General features: G+C 32.0%; 1 protein-coding gene across 3 annotated transcripts; it reads left to right on the top strand.

The window, feature by feature from the left end:
• The first annotated feature begins 11,355 nt into the window (after positions 1-11,355).
• Positions 11,356-18,652, top strand: LOC129891606 (probable E3 ubiquitin-protein ligase XBOS32). 3 transcript variants are annotated; one of them, XM_055967020.1, is made up of 11 exons: positions 11,356-11,894; positions 12,269-12,480; positions 12,624-12,683; positions 12,770-12,841; positions 13,000-13,175; positions 13,271-13,431; positions 14,701-14,759; positions 14,851-14,897; positions 15,540-15,680; positions 16,947-17,038; positions 17,880-18,652. In XM_055967020.1, the coding sequence occupies exons 2-11, from the start codon at positions 12,286-12,288 to the stop codon at positions 18,392-18,394; spliced, it is 1,518 nt and encodes a 505-aa protein (XP_055822995.1). In that variant the 5' UTR covers positions 11,356-11,894; positions 12,269-12,285; the 3' UTR covers positions 18,395-18,652. The 3 variants fall into 3 exon arrangements, with proteins under 3 accessions (XP_055822995.1, XP_055822994.1, XP_055822996.1); XM_055967019.1 differs by lacking the exon at positions 11,356-11,894 and having other exon boundaries at positions 11,901-12,480; XM_055967021.1 differs by lacking the exon at positions 11,356-11,894 and having other exon boundaries at positions 12,402-12,480; positions 12,770-12,863.
• Positions 18,653-24,199: the final 5,547 nt, after the last annotated feature.

The following is a 24,199-nucleotide window of genomic DNA, read 5'->3' as shown; positions in this document are numbered from 1 at the left end:
AATTATTTCTTTTTGGGATTCAATGATAATCTTGAAAAGGATAATACTACTAATTATTTAACTAATCGAAAAGACATTTCATTTTTGACAATGTCATGGGGAGTAGAAAAAGTCATGTAAAATTAAGCATTTTTGTTCACCTCATATATTATTCAACATATTTAATTTTTAATTAATAACATTATATTTAAAAGTTTTTAAAACCCTCAGGGGTACCCTTCATCGGAGTATCATGTTTGAGCCTTTAAAAATAAAAAAAATAATGTTGATAACATCGTCCTTAAAAATGAGCTCTGCAATGCATGAAGTAAAATTAAGTCGAGTTTTAATGCGGATATTAGACACGTCCAAGTAGAAATCAATTTTTTTGGGTCATAGTTAGCTTTTCGAAAGACAAACTACATGAACTTTGATTGTGTTTTAAAATCTTTTTTTGTATCCATATTGATATGGAAAGAACAATATAATTTTTTCATATACTTATCGTATATTTAAACTATAATTTTAAAATATTAGATTAATCTAATTTTACTTAATTTGATTTAAAAAAATAATTAAATTGACTCTGGAGAAGGAAACAGAACAAATTCTAACTCAATTAATTTTCTTGCTTTTTGTGTGTAACCTCAATTTTCGTAGCCCTCGATTTTGATTATCGAAATTTTGTCGAAATTTTGCACCTAATCCAAGATTAGACCAACTTCATTCTAAAATGTAAATGGTATTATTATGCTAATTAATGAGCATTTATTGTTTCTGTGACAAAAGAAACTTTATATTTAAAGTATTGTTAGCTGGTTATCCCAAAATTAGTTATAATTAAATACTCTTTTCTTTTTATATAAATCTATGCTTTAAGATCAATTCTCAGTTAATTTCAGACGCTTTCCTTTTTGGTACGTCGAAAATATTGTCACATTTTTATGTTTAGAAACTATTTAATCTATACTTTCATATTTGGTTATCCATTATAGGCCCAAAAAAGAAAACACATGTGATATTGAGATACTTTTGGTAGTTTATGCATATTTTATTATTTTTAAATTATAATGTTTAATCAAATATCTACAAATGAGAAAAGTAACAACTCAACCTACGAGTGATATTATTTTTGTCGGTTCTAAGCCAGTATGATTTTACGTAGAACGTATTATTAGGGGTTAAGACTTGTTTCCTAACTGTATATATCTAATATTTTTCTGTATCTTTTCAATATAAAATTAATTGGCTTAGGATGTCACGTACATACCCTCACTAAGGTTTGTCTTATCGTCGCAAAAATTAACATGTGAAGTGACTCTGTAACAATCTAATCCAATCCACTAATGATATTCCACATTAAAACTAAACTCGTATAGTTTTGAAATAAATCACTAAAATCTAAAGCTTATTTTCATATATATTCAATATCTCTCCCATAATTTACTGATATGAGATTTACCACTATATTTAATCAAAGGTTTCTAGCACAAAGTCAACGTATATATATGGAGTCGCACGCTTGTGATAGAGAGTATTTTACCCCTAAAATAGGATTTTTTAATGTGAATCTAAATTAATCGCACCCCAAAAAGATATGAAACAACGAATGATAAACCAAAAAAATTACTTTTATTATTACCCTAAAAATATTAGTTTCATATTTATTGTCCTTGCTGACTATTACTTAAAATGTTACCAACATTTTTCTACAGTACTTTTACTCATCGAATAAATGTTTGCAATAATTACTCGTGCTCCGTGCTTGCATCAAATTAAATAATTTGACCTTAGTAAGTACTAAAAATATAAAACTAAAATATATATTACTTGATCTGGATTAAAATGATAAATGTGTATTTTACAGACACATACCAATTAATTTGAAATAAACATTAACATTATTAAAAAATGAGAATTTCTGTTCAGACGTTTTTAATGAAATCGATCAGAAATTTATTATAAATTCATCGAAAATAGTACCATCGAGCTAAATTTCGATAGATTTTCGATCAAAATGTCCGTTGGGGGTGGGGGTGGGGTAGCTTGAAATTAAGGTGTTATTGAATGTTTGATATAATTGTGGCATGTGATGAGCCCTAACTATGGTCCAAGTTGGCTCTATCAAAATTTATAGTTTACAGCTAGCTAGCTTCAATTCAATCCAATTAATTTTCTACAAAGGTACAATATATATCTTGAAATTTATTTTGGTGGACCTTGATTTATTTAATAGTGATCACTCAATCAACAACAACAATAATGAATCCATTGTAATCTCACAAGTAGGGTTTGAAGGTACTGCACGTACGTAATCTATAAGACTATAACTTACCTCGTATAGGTAGAAAAACTATTTTCGAAGAGCCCTCGACTCAAATAAAACATAATAAAGTAGTGTGAAAAAGCTAGAAAATATATATAGTAATGAAAAATCATATAAAAATGATGAAGAAAAAAACAGCAACAACAACAAATAATACGATAACCAGAGCAAATAGTGATCATTCATGAATCCACCTTATCTATTTGAAAATAAATACATATAACAAAATGCTTTAAAGAAGTGAACTATAATGAAAAAAGAATGTTACATTACGTGCATGCTCATCAAATAGATCTACATTAGATAAATAATAAATGAATAGAAATGAAATAAGAAGATAAAGAAATTTTAGGAGAGCTCAGTGGTATAAGATGTATTTCCCCACTAATTCAATAAAGAAGTTAAGTTATATATACACTTCAAAAACTTAAGAATTTAAGAATTAATGTTTAAAAGCGTACTTGAACTATTAATATTATTTTTCGTGAGTTTTATACTTTAGTTATTCATTATTTTTTTACTTACCTAAATTATATATCCGCACATTTTTTCGCAAATTTCATATTTCAAATACTATCATTATTTCCTTTACTTCAAAAATTGTTTTGAATCAACTCCAAAACATTTATAAAAAAAAAGCATTTTTATATATCATTTTATAATATGGTACTGAAGTTTTATATAATCTAATCTTCTTGATTCATTATTGATCATGAAGATGACAAAACACAACATATGGAGGGATTTCTGTGAACATTTTGAACTTTGTTTTTGTCCTTTCCATTTTGTTTGTTTGTATTTCTTTTTTTTTAATACAAAATTTCTGTTAAAATTGAAGATCCACGTGCATAACTAGCTTTTAGGCCCTAAAGAATTTAAAAATAAAAAATCAATTAATTGACTTTCAGTTTGTCTATTTTATAATGGAGGAAATAAATTAATATATTATTAAAATATTATGAATCTTTTTGACAAAAAAATGTTCGTGCATGTATTCTTGGCACAATGCTCAATATGAATAGAAGTCTCTATCCCTGATTTAAGCACCTAGTCTATATATATATATATTCCACTTTGTTATGAATTCTCATTTTTATTGAATCTTCTAATTATGTGTTATGCTTTTTTTTTAAAATTGAGGATTTATCAGAAATAATTTTTTCTTTTTTTTAAGGTAGGAATAATGTCTTTGTAATTGTACACATTATCTCCTTTTCAGATTTATTTGTGAAATTATATTGGATATATTATTATTTTTATTATATATACTTCTTTTGATTTTCCAGTTAATATTTCTACTGGGGATTGACTAAACTTAAATTTACATTAAAACAATTCATATTGAAAAATAAAGTGTTTTCTAACAAATATGTCTTTGTATCCATTATTATTATTGCTATATTATGTGTACTTAGGGTTTCTTGTTGATAACTTGGTATCTAAACTTCAATTGCCTTTCTATTTTATTCGTTATCTTTTTTAATTTTATTTCTTTCATTCTCTCAATAAACTCTTTTTTTTCTGTTTAATTTATTAGGAGAATGAGGGTGGTAACTAAGACTACTACAAACACACGATATTGTATCAGTAGTATCGATTTATAATCACAATCCGATTTGTGCAAATATAATAAAATGTTAGCTTTATTTCTTGACTCAAATTGATGCTTACGATGTTCTCAACACTTAAACTATGGATAGAGGAGGCAAATGAATGGGTTAAGTCAAAATTTGGGAGACAAAATAGATCAAATTAATAAACATATCATGATTCAACACATTGAAAGCTTGCTTGAATACTGAAAATAGATTACCTCAAGATGCATGACTTAAACAACAAATCATAAACTAATAATTTCGAATCAATCTTCCCTATTTTTTTTGTTTTACTACTTTTTAGCTAATGAGGATGGTGACTCAAGCTCTGCAATCAACACAAAATTTTGTATAAACAATATCGACCTATCACCACTATTATTGACTTGTACATTAGTTTAGGTTTGGGCCTTACGGGCAATAAAGTGATAGATTTATTACTTCTTGGTTCGAATTGATTTTTATTTTATATTATTTTTCAAACAGAATCCACTTATTATATATAAACATTATTATTATTATTATTATTATTATTATTCGTAAAAAAACATTATATATCATATAATACCACTTGATTGAAGGCTCAATATCTACTAATTAGTAGTTGATCAAAGACTGGAAAGGCCATAAAGGTACAAGAGTGTACCCTTTTTTTTCTAAGAAAATATTTTTTTTCTTATTATAAGATTTGGCATTTTATTATGATGATTTTATGATTTCATTGTCCCCTTCTTTAATTTCCATGACATCATGACACTATTTGTCACTATTGTCACAAATTATAATTGACACTTGGCTATTTTTGGGGACCATTAATTTATTTTTATAATTGACCTAGAGGAAAAGGACTAGTATTTTCTTACTAATCAAAAGTAAGCTTTTGTTCCCTTTAATAAATAATATAAGCATTACCAATAAGAGTTGTGGTGAAGTGTTAAGTATTTTTTCATTCTTAATCAAGAGGTTTCAGATTCAAATTTTCTTGGGTATGGAGTCGTCTTTGTTAGGGAGCACTTTACCCTCTAATATGAGACTTTTCGACGTGAATTCGAATTTAGTCAGACTCCAATGTGAGTACCGGACACCGAATGAAAAATAAAAAAAAATAAGCAATATGTGGAGCTAAGTTTTTTTTTAAGCGCTGATGACATATTTTTTTTAGTACAAATACAAAATAAGAATAATAGCATTTTTGATCCCTCTATTATGAATTAAATTCTTTATTCCTAAGATTAAATGAATATTTCTTTAATTAGTATATTAATTGTCTCTTTCTATCTACTTTTAAGTTGGACTTTCTTTAGTCTCAAAATTCAATAAGTTGGTAAAAGAATTTAATTTTCTATTAATGAATGAAAAGGAAAAACACTAATCAATCTTAACATCATAAATCATTTTCATTTTGCTCATTCAACAAAAAAAATAGTCATTTTTCATTAATTCACTACTCCAACTTAATTTCATCAAATAAATATAAATTAAAAAAATACGTGTTCATATATGCATGGAGCTAGCTAAATTTATTGGAAGTAAGACACGGTCTAAATAAAATTTCAAAAATCTAACTTCATAATTAACTTTTTTCCGATATTATCGAGAGTTGTGATGAGATGTATAGAATCACTCATTCTTAATAAGAGAACTTTTCCTCCTTATATCATGTCAATTCAGATTAATCGAGATGTCAATAAGAATATTGAACTTATAATGAAAAAAAAATCTACTTTTATGAACGGAAAAATTTGAACAGTGAAAAAATGGAATTTATAACAATAAGGTGCAATTGAACTTTTTTTACTTTATATACCTATAATATAATTTTTTGACGAGAGGGTTATCTCTCTCATGTGCTTGCCTAGTGAGATTATATTATCGTAATCCAATCTCACTTGACATTTAACAAACTCTTTTGTCTCAAGTGTTTATATTGTCAAAAGTTCTTAAAAAATATGATCACTACCTAACCTAATAAAATAAAATAAAAGTAAATCTAATATTAGACGTGAATAAGCAAAGAAAATTAAGTCCCAAAGTCACTCCTTGCTTTAATTTCCCATGTGCATATGCATGCAGATGTGCTCATTTTATTAATTAACTATATGTATATTCTTATATCAATAGCGTTCGGATCAATTTACGCATATATCAATTATTTTATTAGAACTTTTTTTTATTAATATATATAATTAGATGTATTGAGTAATTTTGTCAATAAAAAATTAGATATGCAGATCAAATGCGGAGGTAGATTTAGAAGCGGAGTCATAATAATGATTACAAATTCAACAGAATTTAATAACTTTAGCTAAAATGGCTGGTGATTCAAAACTCATAAACTAAAAATTCATCCTACTTATTTCTCAAGGTGGTTTGGACAAAAATCCAACACGCCAAACATATATTTTTGTTATTATTAAGACATCAATTTGGCGATGCTTAATCCCCATCTTTCTTTCTTTTTTTTTGAAATTTTGTATTCTCAAAGAGTTCATTTAATATTTACAAATTATTAATTTGAGATCTCGTAACTAAAAGGATAGCTAAAATTCAGAACTTATAAATTTCAAATTTTGAATTCATTTATAAAATAGATGGAAAAAACTTGTCAAAGTTGACATTTAAACCTAATCCAATTAGGTTTGGAACTAATGCTATCTAACTCAGTGCACCTATCATAGATTTTTCAAAGATTTTTCCACATTGTTAGAATATCAAACAAGAAAAAATAAATCAATTTCTATAATTAATTTAGTAAAATAGACTTAACGACACAAAACGGTCACCTTGTTTCTACATTGACTTGATGCAATAATAAGTCATGTGTATGTCTTTCTTTGAATAATTGTGTGTGAATAATTTAATTATCCATCAAAATAGCTAATTAAATGATGGATTAGGAAATGAGTGACCCTACATTGTTGCTTAGTTATTACTATATAGAGAGTTCATTTTGTCCACACATGGACACTACTTAAATATATTAATACAATCAAATCATGATATGTAAGATAATTAAAAGTAAAATTTTAAAATAATTATTAGTAATTAGTATATATACATTATTTTTATTTTTTTACATACGAGGGTTATTCGTAACTTCTCCACATATAAGTAAACTTCTTATTATGTCATGAAGCTGTAGGATATCATCTTGGAGTTTCATTTGTAAAACTCGAAACTCCATAGTATCAACAATTTTTTATTATAGTAGCTGAAAAATGACGACAACATATCCAATATAGTGCCTCAATGGAGTCTGGGTAGGGTGGAGTATTCATAGACCTTATCCTTATTTTTGTATAGAGAAATAATTTTCGATAGACTCTCGACTCAAGAATAGCTGAAAAATGGCTATTCGTAGATTTTACCCCTAGTTCAATATCATTAAGGAAGCTTGGCAAAATTTAAGGCCCAATAAAATTCAAAAATGAATTAATGACTTAATTACTTGGAACAATTAGGACTTGATATATGGGCCCAACCGCCCAAGATACAAAGATGGAGGCCCATCAACATGGGCTAAGCCCTTTTATTCAATGAAAAAATTACTTGGATGAATATTTTTTAATAAATAATTACTGATTTTAGCGATACTTTTTATTTATTACCATGTATAACAATACATAGCAATACTATGATAAGTCTGATATGTATTAAAAGTGAATTATGCATGCAATATAAATGTATTATAAGTGTTTTAAAATATATTATGTATGTTTGGTAAGAAATTAACAGAATGTATCATAAGGGTATTAAAGTGTATAAAACTTGTATTATATGTGCTTTATAAACTATTTCACTAATATATATTAAAATTTTATTATAAATGTCCAGTGGAAAAAATATATTATTATTATTATAAATGGTAAATATTTTCTTAATATAGTATATCTATGTAAATTTCCCTTATTCAATTATGGGATTTTTTCCCCTTTCCCTCCTTTTGAGTGAGCTCCATTTTAACATCTTAAATGAATTATTTTCAAATAAATAATTAAAAGTGAATTATTCTCAAAACCTTAATGTTTGCATTTAAAACTTTAGCCTAGTAATCAATCAGATGAGATAAAAATCGGGAGAGATCACAGTCCAATTCTCAAACGAGAGAAAAATAATGAAATATAGTAATTTCTTCACATCACTGTAAGTATTGGTAAGCTATGTTCTTAAAAATTTGTCCAAACAGGACGTTGCATGTACTCAATGAAATAGTCGATGTGCATTCGACAACGAGGTTATAAAAAAGATTATGCTTTTGCATTAAAACTTTACTGAGTATAATGATGATGCCCAATGTTATTGACCAAGATAGCAATGAATATGTGTTTTCAACATGTGATGTTCTCTTTTTTTTTGCTCATTTAATTTTAAATTCTCTTCTAAAAGGAGAAACGCTCCTTATTAAAGATTTTTTATTTTTGAGCTCAAACTCAAAATATTCGATTAAGGATGAAAGATTTCGAACACATTTATGCTGAAAATTCTCTTCTTAGATCACTTGACATAGCTAGCTTTTAAAATAAGTAATTTAATTTAATTTATTGTTTAGAGTAAGTAAAAACTAATTCTTTATTTAACTCTACGAATATTCAAATATTTTCTCTTGGGATCACAATATTCAATCTTAGTGGAAACTTAGTCCTGATTCAATTCATTTAATAGCCAAATCATTTCTTAATAATTCATATTTAATTATTTGGAAAATGAAAACTATCGAGTAAAGGATTAATATAGCATTAAATTATATTACCAGTCATTTTGAAGAATACTTGAATTACAATTTCATTTTTTTATTTAATATAATAATTCAAATTAATCAAATTAGAACTAAACAATTCACTGATGAGATCGCCATTAATTAAAAAAATAAAAAATAAAATATATATATATATATATATATATATATATACTTATTATTTATCGCTACCTAAATAAAGTCAGCAAAGCATGATTGGCAAAACAGCCATAAATTATTCAAAAGTGTATAATTAAATCCTAAGTTTTAAATTAATTGTTTTATAATAACTACAAATAACATCATAAAGAAATAAATAATCAACAAACACCAAAGATTGCTCAAGAAAATGTCTCTATTGTTCTTTTTTCCTAAATGAACTATGGTTATCGATTGTTCCATTTTTCTATTCAAACTATCTCGATCTTCACATTTATGTATTAAAACATATTTAATTGAGTAAATGGTAATAATTTATGTAGGTGGGAACAACTGATAGTTGACTTAATTAGCAGCTTCGAGGTGGCATGGAATAGTACATAACACCTCCAAGGCTTTATGGACAATTGATCAACTCTGACCAAACGAATAAAGATGTGGTGGAGTAGTAAGTATTTTTTCATCATTATCTAAAGGTTTCGGGTTCAAGTTCTGAATATGATGTTACCTTTATTAAGAAGTGTTTTACCTTAATAGGGGATTTTCGGGCATGAATTTAGAGTTAGTCAAGCTCCAATACAGGTGTCAGACATCGAGTGACAAATAAAAAAAGAAAACAATGAGATTGTTAAATCTCTTATCGTTCATCAATAACTCAGTGATAGAGCGGTCCATTATTAACCAATTAATCGTAAGATTGAATTTAATTAACCTAATCAACAAGCTAAAAAACTTTCTTCTTTTTCTTATAAAATACAATAGCTCAATTTCAAGATCGACTCTTTCGACCGCTTATATATCCATCTCCTTCACACTTCACCCTAATTGGAACATGATCACATTTAACCAAGACGTTGACTTGTTTCATTGTTAACATTGATTTGAACTTTAGAAAACATTACTTTCAACACGATCAAATCACTTGTGGATTAAACCATTATCCCACTTGGACCACATATCCTACCTAATTATTTCAGATTTTCTTCACTTTGCATTTGGGCGTAATCCATAAATAGTAGCAAGTTTTTTTTTTTTTTTTTTTGAGATTAGTATGTAATTTATATATAGTTTGGATAAAGAATTCTCTTTGCTACAACTCCATCGTAATCCCATAAGTCGAGCATGAAAAATGTAAGAAGTACACAAATTTTATTTTATTTTTTGGGATAAACATGTTGTTTTTGTAGACCCTCTAATGCAAATCAAGATAGCAAAATTGATATTAAGAATGGAATTGTGCTCCATCTTGAATATGAAAGTTTTCAATTAGCCACTAAGGACTTAAATGTCATGAAAGATTCATTAAAAGAATTAATTAGTAATAGATTTAATTATTTATACTAGTGTTGATTATTTTTCCCAATGTTTGGTTGAATCTTTTCTTTCTTCTGTTGATCAAATCTTTTGGGGTTAGGTTGATTGTTAGGCTTAACAAGGAATAACCTACTCACTTAACTATAGTTTGTGTTAATCCTACCCAATTATTCCTAATTCCCCATATCCCTTTGTTTTTTGCTTGAATTTTGTGGAATTTTCGTCGTTAATAAATAATTTAGAATTTATAATTACGAAGCACGAAGGTCATTTTTAAGTTCAAATTATGAATTTTGTATAATATTTTTAAATGTCATGCCATACAATAGGTAACAGTCATCCAAACAAGTTGTAAAACTATTACTATATAGTTTAAACATGTATAATATTCTATAATCACCAATTATAAAATCCATTATTCTATAGCAAAAAATAAATAAATTGTTTGACCAAAAAGAAAAGACAAATAACTAGCAAAATATTGACTGGACATTATTAGTCCAAACAGCCCAATGATGAAGTACACACCTTTGTTGCAGGCATGTTTTTGGTTTATGAGGTCACCCCCAAATAGTTGGCTGTCCCCATTTCAATCCCACTTTTTATCATGTTTTTTTCTTTAATTTTACTATCGGTATTCGATATTTATATTAATAGATATTTATATTTTTTATCTGAACTATCACCATTATTTATTTAAACACACTTTGAAAAACAGATTGAATCTAGTGTTTGAATACAATTATCAAAAGACGCATGACAATTTTTAATTTACCCATAGAATGTCGTCCACATGACAACTGACTCATTAATTTTAGAGATGTTTTGATAGTAGTTGGTGATAGTTCATGTAAGAAACAAAAATATATGATAGTTCAGATAAAAAAATTTCAAAAAAAAGATATTTTAAATGTGTTTTTGATCATTTTATTTTATATTTTTCAATTACTTCCTTTAATTATCTAAAACAAGAGAGCATACACCATGCACCATCAGGCACTAATCGAAATTTATTTTATTAAATAGTTAACAATAATCCAAGTAAAAAATACATCAATTCAAGTTCAGATAAAAATCTCACAACAACATAATACTTGTGTTTTTTTTACCATTATCTCTACTTTTTTTTATAATGTTTTTATTACACCACCAACTCAATATATGAGTAACTATATACCTTACATTTCAGCACATCGGGTGTTAAATAATTTATATATGCAAAAAAAGAAAAAAAGAATTAAATTAAATTAAAGAAAAAAGAGAGATTCTTGGCAGATCATTGTCCTTCTTGGTATTTGTGATTAAATTTTTTTAAAAATTATTTTTTCATTTACGTGAACCCCATTTGGGAACTTGAGGTTCTCAACTTTCCCAATTGGTTTTTGTCTCCCATACTGTTGCAAATTCCTGGAAATTTTGAGTCTCTTTTTTTTTTTTTGAGATTATTTCTTCTTATTTTCTGGGAAAATTTGGACGTGGGTATTTGCTAATCTTGATTTTTTTGGGGTTCTTGAGGATCAAAAAAATGTTTTTTTGGTGAACCCCATCAAGGAATTTGAGGTTCTTTATCTTCCCATTTGTTTTGTTTTTTTGCATATTTTGTGAATTTGGGGTGGAAATTTTCTTTCTTGGTGAAATTTCCTGGAAAATATTTGGAGATAATCTGCTATTTTTCTGGGAAAATTTGGTGGGGTTATTGAGGAATCTTGAAATAGTTGGAGAATTTGTGACAAAAGGTGAAATAGTGATCAAAGATTTGATTTTTATGGTTTTTTATCCAGCTCAGGTAATTTCATTTTACCTCAAGTTTGACAGAGGTCCTTTTCCCCTTTATTTGTTTTTGTAGATATTGGTCACCATCAACATAGTACATATCATATATTTGTATATAGAGAAATTTGTCTATTTGATTGATTGATCAAGTCAGAAACCATATTAGTTTGAGGTGTTGAAAGGGGTTCTTGGATTTGTTTTTATCAGTTTGAGATTTCTGATTGTTGAGACAAATTTGACTTTGAAATTATGTTTAAGGAAGGTTTAGTTGTGGGGTTGTTGTTATTAGTTTGTTAGAAAAGAAGGAATTTCTGTGCAGCGGGGGGGGGGGGGTAGTTAAGGTTAAGGATCATTGTGTTCCTTATCTTCTGCTAAACATCATGCCAGAACGATATCCGAAAACTATGCGATTTTTGAACCTTGTGGGGAATTCATTTGGATGCTCTGCGTCAGGCGAGCGGTTAGTTTCTGCTGCTAGAGATGGAGATATTCAGGAAGCTAAGGCTTTACTGGATTATAATCCTCGCTTAGTGAGGTATTCAACTTTTGGTGTTCGAAATTCACCCCTCCATTATTCAGCTGCCCAAGGACATCATGAGGTATATTCAGAGTTTAATGCTTATTCGTGATGTATATGAAGATAAACTTGAATTTTCTTTGAACTTGATTGTGACATAGTTTAATTCAACACTTTGTGGATTTTGTATGCGATCGGTCATTTGACTCTTGTTTGTCCTATCAGATTGTTAGTCTCTTGCTTGAGTCTGGAGTTGACATCAATCTCAGAAACTACCGAGGGCAGGTAGATTTTTTTCTCATTGCCTTTTTTGGCTTTACTTTTATCTCTCTCAATACATTGAAACTAGTATTCTGTCTTATGGTTAACAGACTGCTTTGATGCAAGCATGTCAGTATGGTCACTGGGAGGTCGTTCAGATTCTCATTCTTTTCATGGCCAATGTATGACAGTTTAATTATTGCGGTATATTCAATTTGTTTACCTAGAAGTATTAAGAGTGTTCTTACCTTGTAAAATTTCGACTTTACTGGTTTTCTAGAGTAGTTGGAGCATGTCAAGATTGATCACAAGCTCTACTTACAGTTGCATTATGTTTTAGATTCATAGGGCTGATTATCTCAATGGAGGTACAGCACTTCATTTAGCTGCTCTGAATGGACATTCTCGATGTATACGGCTTCTCCTTGCTGATTATATTCCCAGCATCCCTAATTTCTGTAATGTCATGAGAAAGAGATCAAGGAATGAAGACTCTATCCAAGAATTTGATGACTTGTAAATTTCTTTTCTCAAGCTTTGCATTTGATATTTGGTCATCTCCTGCTGCTTTCAAGCTGTATTAACGTGAAGTTCTTTTGTGCTTGCTGTAGTGCACTACATGAGGTGATCAATAGACCTGCTGATGGTGGCATTACCGCCCTTCATATGGCAGCGCTGAATGGCCATGTTGAAAGTCTGCAGCTACTCTTGGACTTGGGGGCTTCGGTCACCAAGGTTACTGTGGAAGATGGGACTACAATCGATTTGATAGGTGAGACAACTTTCCAAGTTCTGCCTAGTAACTCTTATATCATATTGATCTCTTGAAAGCCTTATTTCCTTGTGCATTTTCCCCTTCCCCTCTCCACCCCCACAATAAGTTTTAAAAACAAAACGATTGTTGTAGCTTCAAAGCGGATAATTGCTAAATTGTTTCTTATTATCTGTTTCTTCAATTTGTAAATGCCTATCTGCCATCTTTTACATATCATGTTGTAACTTAATTCTTTCTGAGGGAAACTCTGAGATTGTCTGGTCGGCTGTTTCTAATGCGTTTCTCATGGTTCTTTATGAGAGGATTGCCTTAAAAGTCAGACATTTACTGATCATGCTACAGATTTCAGTCTCCATTTTGGAAGAACTGAAATAATTATAACTTGTAACAGGCAATATCAATTCCGGATGAAGAATAAAATATTGGAATTCCTCGGTGTGCTTTTTTTAAAAAAAAGAAGCAAAATTATAGATAAATGACAACTTTGCCTTAGTCCCAACAAGTTGGAGTCAGCTTTATGAATTTCTCACTGACCATGTTTCTCCATTTAAAGCAGAACTAGAGATAGCAGTCATTTATTCAGTAGTCTTTTACCGGAAGGGTAAAACAAGTTTCCATTTACAAAAGCATACGCAAACTCTGTCGACCTGATAAAATATGTGAATATCCACAACCTTGAAATTAGTTTGCTCCAGTTCATGGAGTTTCTGGGATGTCAAAAAAGAAGTTGCACGGATGTCATGTCCTGAGTTTTGATGATGTGCACTAATTACCTTTATGACATTTCCATGCAAGTTTTGTGCTTTTCGTTTGGCACTTTAGCTAGTGTAAATCATGAGTAATGTATTTTATACTTAAGGAAGATAATGTCTCTATTGTATTTGAGAGAGAGAGAGAGAGAGAGAGACCGTCGGTCATCAGATTCACGTATTACTCGATATTTTCAGAAAGAAGTACTAAAAGATGCGATACGAGATGACCGAAACCTATTGCACCCTAGTGGTCAGGCCCTTCTCCGGACCCCGTGCGTAGCGGGAGCTTAGTGTACAAGACTGCCCTTTAGGAATATAACAAATAGAAACCTGATACCACCTGAAACTCTTATTCGGTGGCAGATTAGGTTTCGGTTTCCTCTTCTGTTAAGCCTCAGTTCCAAAAGTCCTTGATATGTGGCGCCTAAAATTTAGAGGCTTCATGCCATGAATCTACGAAAAGAGTTCATATCGTCTTTTCTCCTTTCTAAAAGGTAAATTGTTTACCTTGCAGGTGCAGGAAGTACACCACTTCATTACGCTGCATGTGGCGGGAATGCTCAGTGTTGTCAGGTGTGTTCCTCTTTTGTTTACTTTTCTTTCTGATTTTGCTGGTATAGTCGGTGCAAGTTCTGAAGTTGTCATTTTCTTTCCCAACTTTCAGCTTTTAATTGCCAGGGGTGCCAGTCTCAATGCAGAAAATGTGAATGGGTATGATATCTTTACATGATTTAACATCTTCAAAATGTACTAAAAGTGTGTGGTCTAGTTTCCCTTATCAATATTATTAGTAGTAGAGTGGAGGGTCAAAAATACACCTAAATATATCCCCTTTTTTCAAGTTTTATACATGAACTATCAGGTGTCCGAGTTTCCTACTTGAACTATCACCAACGATTTATCAAAACACACCTCAACTATCAATTGCTCCTTTTTCTTACCTAACGATGGAGATTTCAGGTAGGAAAAGGGAACAACCATGGAGAGTTAAAGGGTAGTATAGCTAACCATGCTATTTCATGTTGTCTTTAAGAATTGAAGAGATGAAAAGGAGAGATTTAGGGTTAGGCTGCAGCAAAATCTTGACCACAATACAGACGGTTGAAGATTTCTTCTGAAAATTGATACAAACTAAGAAAGCCATTGAAATTTTCCTCCGTTTTAGTCAAGACTTCTCAAAAAGAATAGAAAAAGAGGAAAAGATATTAACGCTGTATACTTGATGGAGAACTTAAGAAATGCATCTTGTTTGGGTGCTGAGTTATTGAAACAGATAATATTGTCTTATTCTCGTATAGCAACTCTGCTAGATAAATCTTCTAACTTGCATATTCTCTTTTTACATGTTTTAAGGTGGACCCCTTTGATGGTTGCTCGATCATGGCATAGAGATGGACTGGAGGAGATTTTAAGTGCTCGTCCAGAAAGACAACCACGTCCTCTTCCTTCACCATTCTTGTGCCTCCCTCTTATGAGTATAGTGAAGATTGCTAGGTGAGTCCGGTTCAGCAAATATTGGTCGGACTCGTAAATGCTCATTCATGAATTTGACATTATAATGACACATTTCATCGGATTTTCTGTTCTCCTTTATTTCTCTCTGTCAATTTGTGATTCAATGCTATTGCTGCAGTGCTACAGCGACAGCCTTCCATACAAGGGAATTAGATGCTTTAATTTTATTTCTAAACTCTCTCTTTCCATAGGTTAGATGTTTCATGTCTCTCATTAAGTTAAGGAAGAAACTGTCTTTGTGGAGCATGTTTTAACAACATAAGTCCAATGATGTTTCTCGTTGGGTTATTGTCCGCCACTACGCCTTAAATTCTACTCTAAAATTTTACAGGATGTAGATTTTAATTGAATGAGTATAGAGACTTTTGTCCACTCCTGCTTTGTCTTAAGGATTTACGCACTGCTGACGATAAGGAAACAGATTCTTGTAAATTGACTCATTGGCATTTGGTACCAATTTGAAGACTATTTTCAGAGGGAAATATCTTGTGTCTGTGTCCAGGAGATTTATTGTGTTTGCTTGTTTTTTTTTAAAAAAAGTAAAACATTTGGGTTTTGTCGTGATGGCATGTGAGGTAGAATAAAGAAGACAAATTAAATTATTGTGACGAATTTACCACAAGCTTATGTTGTTCGGACTCCCCAAAAATGTTGCCGCACCCTGTCAGATTCTCAAAAGATGCACTACTTTTGGAGGATTTGACATGCATCCATCGGCATTTATGAAGAGTCCGAGCAACATAGGCCCGAATCCAAGGGTGAACATACTGTTAATTCTTGCATCTTTATCGAATCCTTTCTGTTGCGTGGCACCACCCTTATACATCTCATGAAGGTACTAAATATTCATGGCACATTAAAAAGTGGGAAAATGTGTATTTCGTTTGGCTTTTATGGTAAGCATCTTCTTTTTTGATGAAAGCATTTGGAACATGCTGACCCCCTTAAGTTTCTAAATTCAAATGCACAAAAAGCAGTATGCATCTGGATAGCTCTTTATTATGATGCATTTCCAAATTCTGGCACGGATAACATTAATAATTGAGTCAATTTATGTGATTTACCCATGTGGTGTACCAGTGTCTGATCTGCTTGATAAAATGGGGAAAGATCACTATTTCCAGCCTTTTGTTTTCTTGTCATTTTTTAATAGAATATCGTTCTCTTTCAGTATTCCGTGTGCAAGTTACATACTGATAAGGCTCGGGGATGAGAATTCTCAAAATAAGTTGTCATTTTATGCAGAGAATGTGGATGGAGAACAATTGATTCACCGTCAACTTGTTTAGACCCTTGTGTTGTTTGTCTGGAAAGAAAGTGTACAGTTGCAGCAGAAGGTATGTCTTTCTTAAACTGCTTGAAATTGTGTAGATGGTAAACATGAAATAGTAGATAATTTACGAGAAAGATTTATGTAGTACCTTTTTGTGTAGTTCTTTTACTTCCAATTGACGTGTAGATGAAAATAAACTCTACTTTTTAATGGTAATGGTGAATCGAAGAATTTCCTAATCAGAGTGAAGAGCCTCTATTGAGATACTCGCGAGTTGAAACCATGTAACTCCAAGAATTTAAACTAAGGAAAGATGCTCTCCCATTCAAGAATATGTTCCCGTCGCTGGATAGAGTTTTCCTTCGTCATGTGAAATTGGAACTCCGGAAGTTCTTGAAATTTCAGTATTTTGATATATAATATGCTCAGGGCTGGAAGTTCTTTTTTCCGATGCTAATTATCATATACATATATCTGCATATTTACATGTGAACTGCTTGATATCATCAGAATGATTGATTACTGTTCCTATTTGATCTTTTTCCTGCTAGCTGGATATGTTGTTTTACTGAATCCGTTCCTCCGTTACAATTTGTTTGTCTGATTTTGATTTGGCATGAAGTTTTAAGAAAATAAAAAGACTTTTGAATCTTGTGATGCTTAAATTAAAGATGTGTAGAATGTACCAAAATGTTCTTTAATGTTGTGATCTTAAACATGTAATGTGAAAAGTTAGAATTTAAGAGTTGCCAAAAAAAGGAAATAAACATTCTTTTCGAAACTGACTAAAAAGGAAAGTAAGACAAACAAATTGGACCTAGGGGGTAGCTTTTCTTTGTCGTTAGCATTGTACCCGATATGTCAGTCTAGCTGCTGCAGCACCTAATGCTTGCCATGTTTTACAGGTTGTTTTCATGAGTTCTGCACGCGCTGTGCATTGTACCTGTGTTCAACCAGTAGCACCTCAACCGTGGCCCATGGACCTCCAGGCTCGATTCCTTGCCCTTTATGCCGACAAGGCATGGTTTCATTCGTTAAACTGGTGGATACGACACCAATCATCAAGGAAGCAGCACGAACGAGTCTATCGTTGCCTTTTTGTTCCTGTACAGCTGATGGACAAGAACCAACTACATTAGAAATGCCTTTTTGCAAGCCCGATTTATATTGCTCCAGACTCTCTCCTCTCGGCTCTTCCTTCCGCTCTTTAAGCTGCCAAAAGTTCCCGGCATTGAAATTCAGCCCAGGCCTTTGTATGGGAACGCCAGACACAAGTCCATCTTTAGTTCCAAGAACCGGTGAACGAGAACATCTAACTCGATGTTCACGATCCAGCTTTAGGCGATCAACGTCGAACGTCGAAGCTAGAAGATGGTTGTGTTCCTTCAGCCAATCTGTAGAAACTGGAAGCAGTTTCTGAAGGGTGCATGGATTAGGTCCTATGCCTATTCAACTATTAATTTACAAAGAAATCCTACAGGTTTTCCTCTTTATTTTGTTCTTTTTTTAATTTTTTGGTTCCCATTTCTTTCAAATGAACTTTTGTTTGTATGCCTCTCGAGTCTTATCCACTAAAATGTAATTGAAATATTTCATCTATATGAAGTTTGGCCTGTAAATAATAGCATATGTTATGTAAGTGAAATGGAAAAAGAATCCTGGGCTGGTATTTATTGAAGTTCTCTATTCTGTGCAACAACATATCTGGAGGAGGATAGAGTGTACGTAGATCTTACTACTATTTCAGAGTTAGAAAGGTTGTTTTCGATAGACTCTCAGCTCAAAAGTAAAACAAACAATTCAAAGCAATTTAGAATAAGAAGTAATGGATGTGAAAGCGGATAACAAAGCATGTTGACGGTAACTATAGCAAAATAATATGAATATCAAAGTAGAAGAAACAATCGATAGTAACAAAAATCGAAGGATAAGAAACTACAAGAGTAATACCTAAACTACTAGTATGGAAGGATTAGCTAGACAACGTTTCTACTACCTTCTAACTTACTATCATAATCCGTGTTCACAACCTCCTATTTAAGGCCATGTCTTTGATAAGCGGAAATTACATTATGTTCTATCTAATCACTTCTCTTCAATATTTCTTCGTTTTCTGCCTCTTTGTCTGACCTATTTATGTTTCTGTTTTGGTTTTTTCTTTCATTTCCTATTGATTTTGTTTCTATTGAGATTTTGTTGTACTAACAATAACAACAATATATTCATTGAGATATTGCATGGTTAAACTTCCCGAAAGCATATATTGACCATTTTAGCCAATTCAATTCATTCTATTACCAAATGTGAATCCTAACCGAAACAATTAGCATCGATTCTCTTTTTAATGTGGAGAAGACTTGAAAAGAATTTTACTAGCATAGTTGAGATCAATGTGAAAATAAGATTGTTGAATCCATATCCTTTCGAAACGAAAGAGCCCAGACCTGCGAGTATTATAAGCTTCTTAGAGGGATACCTGCCACCTCCACCAATAATAGGTATCAGATTACTCTATCCACCAAGACTAGGACAAATAGTAAGAATCACTTAGTGTTTTTTATCTCCGTTGAGTTTTGAACATGAGACCTCAGGGTTCTCAACCATTTCATTAACCACTACATCACACCCTTGGGTGCGTAGATATTCACTTGCATCACATCATATTCAACCAAACTCCAAATAATAGAATGGAAAATGAAACATACAGTAAACTTTTCTAGGTTTTACTCTCTGAAGAAAAAAATAGGAGACCATTCCACTGGTACCCTCTGAGCAAGTAAGAATTGGTAGTACTTCTGAGCATTGGTGAAAAGTTGAAACTTGTGTTATTTGGAATTTACCCACAAGAGTGAAAAATCTCACTACTGAAAAAAAAAAGACGTTTTCGAGAGATCATTGATTCAGGAAATCCATTCGAAACACATTATCGATGAGCAAAATTTCAATGAATTTTCGACCAGACATTTGTTGGAAATATTTTCCTCTTTTAGTGTTTCTTATTAGGACCCTATATTAGCATGTTTGTGTGAGCGTGTTTACTTGGATAGTCACCTTTGTTTTATTTTTTTCGTTTCTCACTTTGACGTTCAATATTTGCTTTGGCATTTTTTGTTTCTCACCTGACGTTCAATTTTCCTCTTAGTAAACGATTGAATATTTATTTTAATTAGTAGGAAGGGATAAATTAATACAATTGAATTAGCATATTAGAAAAAAAAAAGATTTAACTTTACTCTTAACATTCTAATTTAAGTTTTTTTTTTTTACTTAGTATAATATTGACCACAAATTTCAAGCTGGCCTACTAAATTGATGCTCTTATAATCAAACTGTTTAACAGTGTTTCAGGGTACTAAAATGGAGTAATTTTAGTCCTCTTTTACACAATTGAAGTAATAAAAATGAAATATGTGAAAACCGATTTGATACTTGATAATTTTTTTAAAAAGGACAAAAATGGCATCTAATTGCCAGAGATGCTATATCTAGATTTGACAACATCACTGTTTCACTTCTTTTTTCTTTCTGTGTGTGATTAGTTGTAGTTTTTAGAGGTGGAGTATAGTGATTTAGTTGCGTAATTAAAAGTATAATAATTATAGGAATATCAAATTGTTAAGTTATATTAAAATATTTAGGAAAGGGTGGTGAAGATGAGGATAAAGAGGAGTGTGTTTATTATAGAGAATCAATTTGAATTCATATCGGGACATTCAACAGAAGTCATTTATCTTGCAAGGAAATTAATGGAGCAGTATAAAGAGATGAAAAGGATATATATATACACACACGACTGTCTGTAGGAAGAGTTCTACGGAGAGCTTGGAGTCTAGAGGTATATTTGTAGCTTATATTATTGTGATTAAGGATTTGTACGAGTGAGCTAAGACCCAAGTGTAGATAGTGGAAATAGACTACGAACACTTCTCAGTCATGATGAGGTTACACTAAGGATCAACTCTTAGTCCATTTTTATTTGTGTTAGTGACGAATGACGCGACATATATCTAAGGAAGGTGTCATGGTTTATATTATTTGTAGATGACATAGCATTAATTGATGAATCATGCGACAAAGTTAACAATAGGTTGAAGCTATCAATAGAGTCTAAAGGATTCAAGTTGAGCAGTACCAAAAGTATTTAGAGTGCTAGTCCAATGATATAAGTCTCGTGGCATATTTGGAAGTAGGAATTGATAGACAAATCATTCTCAAAATAGGAAATTTCAAGTATCATAGGTTAATAATCTAAGAAAACGTGGTGAATGACAATGATATTATCCGTCATATTAGAGCATGTCATGACCCAATTTTCCTCAGATCATGATGACACCTACTATAACCCACCAGTAGATAAGTCAACCCGTAAACCCGAAACGTCGAGTAATGGGTTTGAGGGTCGAAATTAAACAAGAGTGGAAAATAATAAAATAAATACGATAAATAAGTAGAAGTAAACCAAAACATGATATAAATAACTAAAGATCTCTCTCAGAACTTGGAAGTCACAAGTACAGAGCTGCTACAAAATAAAAGACGAGTACAAGTCCCAAAAGTGGATCGGACATATATATACAACAACTGGCTAGTCTTAAAAAGCAAAAGACGGGTCATCCATACTAAAGGAGACAGAAGTGATCCAGAAACGCCAAGTGCTCACTCTGGTCTTCGAAGCTGACTGAAACAGGCTGGATCTATCCATAGCGGTAACTGGTGCTCGGTCTTGCATCACGATAGTAGATGCAGAGTGTAGTATAAGTACCAAGACAACAGGTACCCAGTATGCATCATAGGCCGACTGAGCAGAAAAGGTGGAAACAATATGAAAAAAAGGAATAAGCCTAAATAGGAGTCAACATAAGCATCACAAGGAAAAACTGTACTATCTATGAGAACTACAGCTAATTATACCCAATTGGACCCCCATAAGCCCAGTCGGGACACTCGTGCACAAGTTAAATAAAAATCCGGACAACCCCCACAAGCTCGCTGAGTACACAGAATAACTACAACTACCAAGGCTGGGAACCAAGAATCTGCGATGTCAGGAATTGAAGTACTGTATCATTTTCAAACCCAGAATCTCTAAGAGCCAACGAACTAGGGGTGTCTTAGGGGTAGAGGCCGGGACTAGGACCCAAATGCTCACCTGCATGTCTAACATGGCCAAGGCCGGGACTGGGTACCCGAATGCTCGCCGTAACACATCGATATGATCAAGGCCAGGACTGAGTACCTAGATGCTCGTCATATTAGCAAGCCAGCAGAGGCCGGGGCTGGGTACCCGAATGCTCCCCAATAATTCAAAACGGAGGCCGGGACTAGGTACTCGGATTCTCACAGATAATTCATCCCCTAGTACCGAATATTCTTCTTTTCAACTAGACAACAACAATTTCGAGAATCTCCTCCCCAATGTGTCAACTCATATGCCGTCAAAACTTGAACTGGAGCCGAAGCCAAACGATCACAACATCTAGTATTGCCGACATATCTCGAAAGCTATGACTATGCCGAGTGATGGATGAGGGTGTTATTAAGATCAAGGGTATCACCTAGCTAAGGCCAATTACTAGGCACTAGCCCGCTACACCATTTTACAAGGATCTAAGTTCACCGGAGCGACGCCGGGGCATCTAAAGTAAGCTTACATCCTACACTAAGGCCAACATACTCCACGGTATCAACAACATGCTCATTCAACTCTCCTTACAATACTAACAAATAACGACAAGATATACATGCTTCCAAATACCCGAAAAACTCGATAAAAAATCTAAAACATGATTTCTAACACCTAAGTTATACAATTAAACTACTCAACCCAAATTCTAACTATTTCAACATGCTTTCACACATTCCAGCTCAATCTAAAGAAAGGTAAAACCATAGCCTACCTGTAGGCTAAACATGCGAGCTTCAAATCACTGTGCTGGAGCTTTTTCCTTCCGAACAGTCTCGCAATGCTGCCACGCTATCAAAAATAGAACCACAACGTCGATACGGTTGTTTAGACACTAATTTTATAATTTTTAGAGACGGACCAATTTTGGGATCTAAAAAAGAAAATGTGGGACCCGCATCTGAAATTTCTGATTTGACCCTAAAAATAGGTTCTAAACATCATTCCAAGCTCACAAATCATATTTATAACATAATTCAGGGTGGAAAACTACGCGAGATGAGCATGCAACCAAAAATCATAAATTCTAACTAAAAGACCCAAAAATGGCAGCATCAAGATCAGCTATTCTGAATAAAACGATACCCTTCCAACCCAAACAAATTATACTACAATAATTTTTGTGAAAATCCCCACAGTCTAGCCTAAAAAATCAGTCAAATCAGAGTTCATATGATTAAGTTTTAATTCACCAAAAATCAACAAAAAACAGCTTCGAAAATAACTAAATCATTGAATAAACATGCATTTTTACCTCAAACGAATCTTTTCCTCGCATTTCTGAGATTGCCATGAGATTTTTCACGAAATTATCTTGAATTTAGACCCTTGAATCACCAAAATCGGATTTATATAGGCCAAGAAATAACTTCTCAAAGTTCTACAAAAAATCATTCCAAAAATGGACACTGCTGCAAATAAAATTAAAATTTTTGCCTGAATCGAATTTTTCAAATCAGTTTCTGAGCTCTCCAATGCCTCCTCCTCAAAAAATCTCACAAGTTTGCCTTTTGAATCACCAAATTTGGAGCTTTAGAACTCAAGTTATGGTGTTTTAAAGTTGGAGAAAATATCACAAAAAAAATCTGCACCAGCTGCTGCAGAATCTGATTCTGGAAAATCCAAAATCTCCGATGGGGTGCTTGGAATTCGTTCGGAACCCGATAAAAATAAACAACATATGTTATCCTACTAAATTCGATATTCCGGACTCAATGACGCAATCATAATTCCCATACGAGATCATTTTAATAAAAAGTGGATCTCACACCCAAGTGTCATTTTAAGTCACATTTCACAACGGGGCTCGATATTAGATCGGAAGCCTCAAAAAGCTAATGAAGGGTCATTCTAGACCAAAATAGACATTCCAGAACTAACTGCACTGTCAGAATTTTCATTCGAACGCGTTTTTCAAGAATTTTGACCAAAGTCAATCATAAACTAACTTTCAAAGTCAAAAGCGCCAAATGGTCCCAAACTCGTATCAAGCCTCGATAGTCATGCCAATAATGCTATCAGCCTAATTTTGCCATTACGGAG

This window comes from Solanum dulcamara, chromosome 6 (assembly GCF_947179165.1).
Source record: "Solanum dulcamara chromosome 6, daSolDulc1.2, whole genome shotgun sequence".
Classification (NCBI taxonomy): Eukaryota; Viridiplantae; Streptophyta; class Magnoliopsida; order Solanales; family Solanaceae; genus Solanum; species Solanum dulcamara.
This window is presented reverse-complemented; position numbering and strand designations above follow the sequence as displayed.